Source organism: Nematostella vectensis, chromosome 10, assembly GCF_932526225.1.
Source record: "Nematostella vectensis chromosome 10, jaNemVect1.1, whole genome shotgun sequence".
NCBI classification, from domain to species: Eukaryota; Metazoa; Cnidaria; class Anthozoa; order Actiniaria; family Edwardsiidae; genus Nematostella; species Nematostella vectensis.
This window is the reverse complement of record NC_064043.1, coordinates 7,603,548-7,613,921: the sequence shown is the minus strand read 5'-3', so window position 1 is coordinate 7,613,921 and position 10,374 is coordinate 7,603,548. Positions and strand designations below refer to the sequence as shown.

Sequence of the window (10,374 nt, the reverse complement as noted above, 5' to 3'; positions counted from 1 at the left end):
GGGAGCCAGTGCAGCTGCCTAAGGAGTGGTGTTATGTGGATGCGTCTACTCTCACAGAGGATAAGTCATGCAGCTGCATTTTGAACTCGTTGTACTTTAGTGAGTTGGTATGCAGGTAGGCCATACAATAAGCTATTACAATAGTCTACCCGACTCGTGACGAGTGCATGCACCAACGTCTCAGCAGCTTCGAAGGAGAAGTACTTGCGTATTTATGAAGGTGGAAAAACGACGCACTACAGGTCTTTGTGATGTGTGTGGCAATTGAGAATGTCTCGTCAAACCAGGATCCCAGATTTCTAACAGGCGTGGATTTCATTATCACATCATCACCTACGCTTATCCCAGCGATGTTAACCTTTAGCAGTTGCTGTCGAGTCCCGATAATCATGAATTCCGTTTTCTTGTCGTTTAGCATAAGGGATGAGTTCTTACGCGCCCATAATCTGACGTCGGCGATGCAGTTCTGCATGGATTCCATAGCTTTCTCTTGGCTTGACGTATCAGAGGGACTGAACGACATATATAACTGGAAACTAGCTAACTGCTAACGTACACATTAAACAACAGTGGTCCGAGACAGGAGCTCTGTGGTACACCGGAGGATAGGTGAAACTTCCTTGAAACATTGCCTTCAATATAGACACGCTGTGTGCGTCCTGACAGGTAAGACCTGAACCAACTAAGAGCAGTTTCGTTTACTCCGAGCCTATTCTGTAGGCAGTGTGGTGTGGTAAACAGTATCAAAGGCGGAACTGAAATCAAGCAGCACCAGCAGGGTGGTCTGCTGTCTGTCACAGACAGCAGAAGTTCATGCTAAGAAGAATGACATTGCGAAATTGTTTTCGAAATCTTGCAATCCTCGAAGTACTACAACCTCTTAATAAACCGCAACTGCCCGTATCCTTGATGCTAGAATGAAATTTCCGATGGTATTTGTGCAAATAGGGTGTTTTTTTTCGGTTTCAAGTCACAAAACAGCGGCAAACAACAATATGTAAATGCCGTAGCGCCGGAGTAGGGTTTGTAAAAATGCTCACGCGCAGTGGTGGAGTGGTGGTTACTAAAAATAGCCAGATTCGGAATCGACATTGCGCGCGGGTAATACCAAAGTGTCTCTCTCTTATCTTATACTCTCTTGATTCAATATAATCACTTTTTAATATTCAATTTTTTTAATTAATTTTTTTATACCTTATAACACTTAAAGTTCTTAAAACCTTTCACTTATATCAATCTAGCCAAAACAAAGCATAGACAAACTTTCAAATTCTGAAAAGAATACAGATCTCTTGAAAATTTTCCTGGCCGCGCGAAAGGAGAATGGAGTCGAGTGAATAATTCCAAGTTATGGCGGGAAAATCTGAAACAACGTATTTTCCTTTAATCCGTTAAAATTCGAGACAGCAATACCACAAAATATTGGCGAATTGTTTTCTATTGCAATGCTACCCACAATGAAGCAAAGAATAATTTCATGTCGAGAATTGTATGCGAAAAAAAAAATTTAGTTTTGTTGTAGGTTTCAAAAGCAGCGCGCGCTCGTGAGAATGTCGCCATTCTTGATTTCGAATGCAGCGCGCGCTGTTTTGTATCTGCTAAATTTTGCAGATTTGTTTTCTGAAGGTAAATAATCATTTTACTACCAGTTTGAGATATAAAGATGACGGTAAAAGTTGTAACCACACAACGTCCTTCAGCAATAACTAAGAAGACATGAAGACGGGAACCGGTTTAGCGTGCGCATATGTTTTCTCATGTAATTTGGTTGACACCTCAATCTACGTCACAAATGACTGGACCCGGGCCTTTCAGTTCACGGCCTTTTTTCCGAAGGTTGACCAAAATACCTCAATATTACAGATTTGAGTTATTCGCGCAAACGCGTGTTTTATAGGGTCCATACGAACCACATACCATTTGGAAGATGAAAATATAAAGAATTGACAAAGTCTATCAACTCTGAAAGGTTATATGAACTTTAATTTTCGCGACGTCAAAATTTCGCGATTTTGAGAGGGCGATATTTCGCGACATTTTATTTTCGCATTTCGCTATTTTTGTAAAAAGCAGATCGCTTTATTTTCTCGATTTTGCGACTTGGGGACAATAAAATCAAGCAAAACAAGTGAAATTAAATTGTGCTTTAGTTACAAAACTGTAACATAAACATGTGGGGCTAAATTTAGTTCCACAAAAATCTATAAATACAGTTCAGAATTGTCCATCTCAACCACATACTGTACTATATGTACATTAGAGGACTAAATAGACAAGGTTTTTCTATACAGCTTATTACACGGTAAATATTTCGCCGAAAGCTTTTGTGTACTCACTTAACTTTCGTGCATCCCAATTTTCGCGACACATTATTTTCGCGTCACTTTATTTCCGCGAATTTTTCAAAATCGCGAAATTAGCGAAATTAAAGTGATGCAAAAATAAAGTGTAATAAGGTCAGTATATGAAAATGGAAAAAAAGAGCAGTCGACCTTGCCAGCGGTTACTCGTGTTGCGCTGAGTGCCAAACATTCCCGGGGTTCTTACGCCTCACTTCTCCCACCCTTTACCGACACCGCGATCCTCTGCCGAACACAAAACCTGTTGTACTCCAATGAATAATGCCGAGCGCTCCATGTAACCGTTCTGCTTCCTAGTTTGGACGCTCAGCTTTGTGAATTCTAGCGTTCGGTAAATATGGAAGATATATTTTCGGCTTCGCGGGACGGGAACATGAAATACGTGAAGACATGGCTTGAAGATACGAGGAACGACCTTAACTTAGGGTACGTAAACTTCTCTGTTCACCATTACTATGGTACCAAGCGCTGAACGGAAACATAGTAGACTCAGCTTCGGTTTTAAACAATGAAATGGTTAGGACCTCGCGATTAGAGTCGTTGTTTATGTAGTTGTCTTAGAGTGTATTATTTGTGATGAACGCGGTAATTTGGTCTCGAACGACTTGTAAACACACCAGCGATTGTTTGAAGATCGTGTTCTTCTGTTGTGTGAATTAATTTGGCTCTCATTGTAGGGATGACCATGGCTTTACACCGTTTCTGTGGGCTTGTCGTGAAGGGCAAACGGCTGTTTTTGAAGCACTGCTTTCTCGAGGAGCGAAAGTAAACGCTGTGAATGATGGAGGTGACAACGGACTTCACCTCGCTGCCAGCAAGGGAAACAAGGAAATTATCCTCAAGGTGAGAAACAAAAACAGAGGTCAACACAATACAAATAACCTTCTTTCGGTTCAGCACACCTGATTTGACACTTTTTAGACCTAATTTAACCTTTGTTATGAAACCTTCAATACTTATTTGCATGCATTTCATGTCACGTTTCCTCTTATCGATAAACAGGATTACCTAAATTAAATCATAGAAACCCGGAGTGACGTGAACTTTCCCCAAATCCAGCGGATTGATTAGATTTTCTGAACCCAGCAATCAACGATGTATTTAAAATAACGAAAACATCATTTTCTTACTTAAAGATTCAAAGCGCTACTCATGTGACGTCACATCCTACCACCTATTTCGATTTTGGGTGTAGCCAACAGCTGTAGAGATATCTGAAGAGCTTTATTTTCCCATTACAAATCAAGTTTCTTAACATATTTTTAGATAGTTGTAATTTCCTGTTAAAAGTGGAATTCTAGTGTGTCTTGGGAAGTTATGTTTTTTGCTACTAATCTCATTTAAAAAAAAAGTATTTATTATTCCCTAGAAATATAACCATGATTATGCTCTCCAGACATCAAATAGAATGATATCTGATCTTCAAATATACTGGAAAAGCACTTAAAAACATCTATCTATGACCCTATTCAAAATGTGACAACTAATAAGATAATTAACCATATTGTATGACTGCTCTTGAATCAGAAAAAAAAGTATGTCAGAATTATAGCTCAACTACATAATGCTATTTTATAATGATTTCAGTATGCTAGACGGTGCTATATTTTACAAGATATTATGTAAATGCCACATGCATTATTTCTATTATTGAATGATGTGGCCAGGAGTCTTTGAAAATTAAAAAAAAACACTGAAATGGTTTAAGAAATAATGATAAATAGAAACATCCATAACAAGTCAGTATTTGTTTATTTACCTTGAATTACTTTTCTTATTACACACAAATTTCAAATCATCTTGCAGCTACTAAGAAACAAATGTCCAATCAATGCCATGAATGAGCATGGCAATACACCCCTACACTATGCATGCTTTTGGAACTATGAAAGTGTTGCAGAGGTAAGTAGCTTCAGAACTTGGCTGTAGCCGAAGGGTAGGGGGGGGATTTTTGGGTTTTCAAAAAATTACTAAAAGCCGCATTGTCACCAGTTTACTTCCGGAGGTCCGACGGAAACCTAAACCATTAAAAGACAAAAGAATCTATTCGAATCCGAAATATTTGACAGGCCATCTGCTCTAAATTAGCAGTCACATCCTCAAAGAAACTTCCAATAGACACACTGCTTTCTATATTTTGAAATATTTTTCGTGTTTTCCTGTTTAGAAATAGCGTGTAGTCAGACAAAAGCTTTGGGGGAGGTTTGTCTGGTTTTGATTGTTTGGTTTGATTGGCTACGCGCTATTCCCAAACGAAGAAAGAAATTTTGGATTCTGGGAGCTCGCGCAACAACAAATTTGGCTATAAATGAGAGGAAATTGAAATTGAGAAATACTGAGGGTTGGAGGAAATACATCTCTTCTGAATTGCACATTCAGAGTGGTCGAAAACTCTTTTTATGGGTTGGGTGATTTGGTTGTGAGATATGAAAGAAGAGGAAATAAAAAATAGAGGCTGGCATGGATGTATTAGAATTTGATGATTCTGTTAATTGTAATTTTTAATCAACACCTCATATTAGCATGTTCTAAAAGCTGAAAAATGCAATCAAATATATAGCCTGTTGTGATTGCCAAATTCTTGTTATTAGGCTTGGAATGAATATTAAATATCTTGCAGGAGCTTGTAAAGAAAGGTGGCCATGTCTCACAATGCAATCGTTCTGGGGATACACCACTGGACAAATGCAAACCATATTTAGCAGAGATACTTAAAGGTAAAAATGATGGAAGTACCCATTAAAATTTATCATTACCACATGTTTTACAGACTTTTATGTTTTTAGATTTAGCAACACAACTTGGGCAAGATTTAAAGAAAATACCGTTCAAAGGTAATGAGACACAGTTATTGTAAATAGTGCTTGAAAGGGCATTTCAATAATTATTTTACTTAGAATAATCAAATTCATATGCACATCACACGACAAAGTAATTTGCTACATTTGCCCCGCATTTAGACTGAGATTGCAAAAAGATAGTTTTACTCTCATGGTTGCATTGTTATAACCATTTTTATTCTCATTAATAATTTTCAACTTTTCTCTATTGTATATAATACATATTGTATATAATAATATTTTTATCGTTTTACTTATTTGTATATAAACATAGTTATAATACCATAGTTGTGTAATTAGGGTAGCCTTTTTTGTGTGTATATTCTTCAGGGTCTCATTGGAAGCAGGTCGCCATTAGGCGTCTGAAGAGACAACCCTAACAATGCGATTGACTGATATTGTTTATTCATTATTATTTTTCCAGATCCAAAGCTTAGAGGCGGTAAAAAGAATGGTGAGCTAAATAGCTTGTCCCCTGTTCCTTGTAACTATCCTGTGTGTGGCTGCCTAAATTATTGCTGGATACATAATTATTATCTGTACCATCTACTCTCCTCAACCTTTCTTTTGTATGATTCTTAGTGTCATGGAATCATTTACGTGCAGTGTGGATATATAAAAGCATAACACTTTATGATGCTATAATATCTTTAAGCAGGGCTTCTGGAATCTTAGCAGGGCTTCTGGAAACTCGTAATTTGGCTTTCTCCACGTAATCCCGCGTAATTTAGCTAAATTTTGAATAACCAAAACATTTAAGTGCACAGCTGATGTGTTCTTTTAGGGTTCTTACTTCTATTTCTTGTAAAAAAAGACAGATATTCTTCGTAAGAGTGCGGTATTTCGAACTGAATTTGGAAAACAAATAAAATGACTAGGCCTTCTTTGCTAAACCACGAAGGCCTAGGACTAATAATAAAATACCTTTTTTAATTGGCTGGTGGCCAATGAAAACTCCCCTAAGATATTTTCGCGCAAAAAATAAACCTTTTTCAAGTTTTTTTGTGCTTTCCTTTGGTACAAAATGTAGTTTCGGTGTAACAGTTGATATTCCATGTAATTTAGCGCCTAATTCAGTAAAGAATCCTGCAAAATTTTGATTTTTAAAGAAAAATGTATTGCAAAATCCAGCGTAATTTTAGTGCGTAATGATTGATTTTCCGCGTAATTTAGCAAAGAATCCGCGTAATTTTGAGTTTTTTTCCGCGTAATTACAGAAGCCCTGTAAGATGCTTTAGCTTTTATTGTTCTTATATTTCACAGATTTGAGGGACATCAAGGACCGTTACTCATGGATCTCCCCTGATGAGATTACCCTCACAGAGAAAATAAACAAAACTGTTACAGGAGAGGTAGAGTCTGAATAATTCATTTGTTTTTTCTAAAGCTATTATCTAGTAATGCAAGTTACTTTAAAAAAATGGAATGCTTAAAATTCCCATTATTGCACCCCTTTGTCTGAGGGCACACCTCAAATTGACAGAGATATTGATAAGCATGCTAGATTAAGCCAAAATTTCATACGAAAAGCGTGTGCCAATCCCTTTTTAGAGGCCAAATTTGAAATGAGCCCCCTCTCTTCTTATAATAAGTGATGTATTGCTATGTTTTAATTTGTGAATGAACAATATAGAATATTGGTATATGTGTGTGTGTGTGTGGGGGATACAGAGACATCCCGGTAGGGGCCAAAAACAGGGAAAATGTGATTTCGAATAAGCTTATGACCCCCCTTACCTTTTCTTTGAAACACAAAAGAAAGAGAAATAAGCACCAGGGAGCTTACAGATTTTACAATATATGATACAAATACTGTATATCTTTTCTAGGTCTGGAAAGGAATGTGGAACGATATTGACATTATAGCCAAGAAGATTGCTATCAAATTTGTTAATAAAAGAATATCCAGAGATTTCAGTGAAGAATACTCAAAGCTAAGGTAGGGTATATGTGTTTTAACCTTTCCTGATATAATAAATATGTTTTCCAACTTTTCCTGAATACATTTAAGATTTTTAAAATTATTTTTTGAAGAACAAGTCAAATGAAATAAGATGAAATGAAAAGTGAACTATGTGTTTGCACAACAATTCATGCCAACCTGCAACATACTTTGTAGCATTCTCACCCATGTAAAATTAAAAATGTTTTATTTTTTTCTAGAATTTTCTCGCACCCCAATGTACTGCCTGTGATAGGTGCTGTGAATGATCACAAGAATCTGATCGTGTTGTCACAGCGTATGCACTTTGGCTCTTTGTTCAACCTCCTGCACGAGGGTACTGGGGTCATCGTGGATCAAGAACAAGCCATCAAGTTTGCTATAGACATTGCACGTGGCATGGAGTATCTGCATTCACTCGAACAGCTAATACCTAGGCTATATCTTAAAAGCACACATATCATGGTGAGAGAGGTTTCAAGTCAAGCACTGTGAATTTTTAACCACAATGGACTTTCAACAAGAATAATAACCCCCTCCCTTTTTCTTTTGTCTTTTTTCTGGAATTCTAACCATATTTGTTACCCTACCATTCCCTACCAATTCCTTTGTTTTTTGATGATGGCCTATGTTTTTATTAGGTTGATGTTGAGCTCTGGTCACTTTCCATAAATTCCGATCACATGTATATTTATCAGATTAAAACCTACTGTATGTTTGCTTTTTTATAGGTTGATGATGCTCTCTCCTGTTTTTACAAGTTGATTGATCTTTGTATGTTTTGTTTAGGTTGATGATGACCTCACTGCCCGGATAAGCATGGCAGATTATAGGTTCTCATTTATGAATCTCAGTAAAATGGAAACCCCTAACTGGATGGCCCCTGAAGGTGAGCCCAGTGGGAGGTTAACAAAAAGTGCATAGCGTGTGCTCAAGATTGCCCTCCCCTCTGCCCAGGCACATCTTTATGTCCGTAAGGCTAGGCTGATCAGTTAAACCCTATTATCTAAAAAAAAAAAACACCCAAACTAGACAAAACCAGTTTGAGTGAATTGGGTCAAATTATCCGGATAAGAAATCAGATGGAATAATATCTAGAATACTTAGTGCCGTTAGTATGACTATAATTGCCATCTTCTGTCATACATTTTCGTCAAAGTAATCTTTTGTTTTTAGTTTTGCAGAAGAGCCCCCCAGAGGTTGACCAGCGTTCTGCAGACATGTGGAGTTATGCCATTTTGTTGTGGGAACTGGTAACAAGGGAGGTGCCATTTGCTGAGTTATCCCCTATGGAGATTGGAATGAAGGTACATATTTAATACTAGTTAAAACAGAATCATTATCATCAAAAATCGCCATTACGGCCCCCCACCCCTCTCTAATATTCTGTTTTACTGTAGGTTGCGTTGGAGGGTCTACGCCCCACCATACCCCCCGGTGTCTCCAATCACATGGTCAAGCTGATATCAATATGTTGGAATACGGATCCAAGCAAACGGCCTCGCTTCGACCAAATTATCCCCATCCTTAACAAGATGGCGCTATAGTTCTCTTCCGATGTAGAACAGGATTTCATAAGAAGTCCCCCCCCCCCCAACCCCACCACTTCCACAGCCTAGTCATTTTGGCTTAGTTCCATGTTATGCGAAATCAAGGAGGGGGGGCGATGATGGATGGGTGTGACAAAGAAAAACTTTATTGGTTTAATTGGTGAGCCCAATTTCCTGGAGCAATATGTGGTTGTGCTCTTTCCAGAACTCGTTCTTGTTCACAGTTCTATCTGTTAACACAGGGAACCCAGTAAGAACGCAAGGGGCATGGCTGTCGACCCATTACGTTAAAACAATGAAGTTCCAGTACCAATTTCTCAACATTGGGGTTGTGCCCGTCTCCTTTTGTAAGATAACCTTCTTGGATAGAGCTAAGGCCTCTTGTAGCGAAACAAAACAATGTTTCACTATACATAGTTTGAATAGATGACTACATTACCCCCTGTTACATTGTTAAACTCTTTTTGGGGGCCACCACAAACCCACTGGAGTGATCAGCATGATCGTCTCCAGCACTTCAACAATCTCACCGCCGAAAACCAGAACACGCGACGAACGAATGTCGATGCGAGGGCGGGCAGTGCGCGAGTATTTGCTCTGCTTCGGGAGCGACGAGCTTCGTGCACCATAGGGCAATCACGTGATAAACCTTTTATTTTATGAGGAATCCGCCACAGCAGGATATGGCGATAGGAACAATGCAAGAAAATTGGATAACGAAAAGTCGACGAGAGAGATCAAAATCGGTTTGAGTTTTCACAGAAACCTATAAGTGAGTTGAATCGTGTGACTGTTTGATTCTACTACGTACACATGATTGTACATACAAAAGGATTCGTGTTATACGTTTCAATAGGCCATTCCAACTATAAGTTTGCGCGCATAACCATAGAAACCTCGCTCAACTACCGCAGAATGCAGATCAAACGAAGCGCGCGCTGCATGCCGGTAGTTGAGGTAGGTTCCCATGGTGAGTGCGTGCGCATGCTTATAGCTGCAATGGCCTATTCATTGATAGGTTTCTGGTTCAGTGTTAGAAATATGTAGTAAATTTAAATGGAAACGTACTGGTAGATCCGTGCTGATCAGGTACAACAAAGGTATGCGGTTATGACTTCTTGAAGCGAAATGCTAGGTAAATAAAATTACTTTTTAGGGGGTTTACAATGTTAGTGGAATAGCTGGAATTTACTTCCGTCATTTTACTTCAGAAACATATTTTCTAATAGTTTAATAAAGTGCTTATATAGGTAACTTTATCGTCAAACTTTTGTCCTCCCCACCACCCCTTCCCCCTCTTCCCTTTCGAGTCGCCTGTTTCGTAAACGGTCCCGGAAACGCCCTATGTCTAGAAAAATACATTGCTAAGGAAGCCTAGATGGTAAATATGAACTCGGGGGGGGGGGGGGGGGGGGGGGGGGTGAAGGAGTTCTCTGATAAAAATCTGACCACCCGCGAAAAAAATGCTTTTTCTGCCTTTTGAGTATCTCCACGGGACGTTTATTGTCGGATTTGACTACATACCAGAGTGATCTAGCTTATGCTTTATAGTTTTGTCTAAAATGGCACGTCTATTGAGAACTGAAAGTGGACCTTCGGCCGTTGTGGAGGGGTGCGTTCGCACCCTCTGCACCCCCCCCCCCCCCCCCCCCCCCCCCTCCCTGGGTACGGGCCTGCATGGG

At 38.9% G+C, this 10,374-nt stretch overlaps 1 protein-coding gene across 1 annotated transcript; it reads left to right on the top strand.

Annotated features, from left to right (window-relative positions):
• Window positions 1-2,517: 2,517 nt before the first annotated feature.
• Window positions 2,518-9,946, top strand: LOC116604641 (integrin-linked protein kinase). The gene is made up of 12 exons (XM_032367326.2): window positions 2,518-2,786; window positions 3,038-3,203; window positions 4,167-4,262; window positions 4,981-5,077; window positions 5,147-5,194; window positions 5,625-5,654; window positions 6,464-6,552; window positions 7,030-7,139; window positions 7,364-7,607; window positions 7,932-8,031; window positions 8,319-8,449; window positions 8,543-9,946. The coding sequence occupies exons 1-12, from the start codon at window positions 2,698-2,700 to the stop codon at window positions 8,687-8,689; spliced, it is 1,347 nt and encodes a 448-aa protein (XP_032223217.1). The 5' UTR covers window positions 2,518-2,697; the 3' UTR covers window positions 8,690-9,946.
• Window positions 9,947-10,374: the final 428 nt, after the last annotated feature.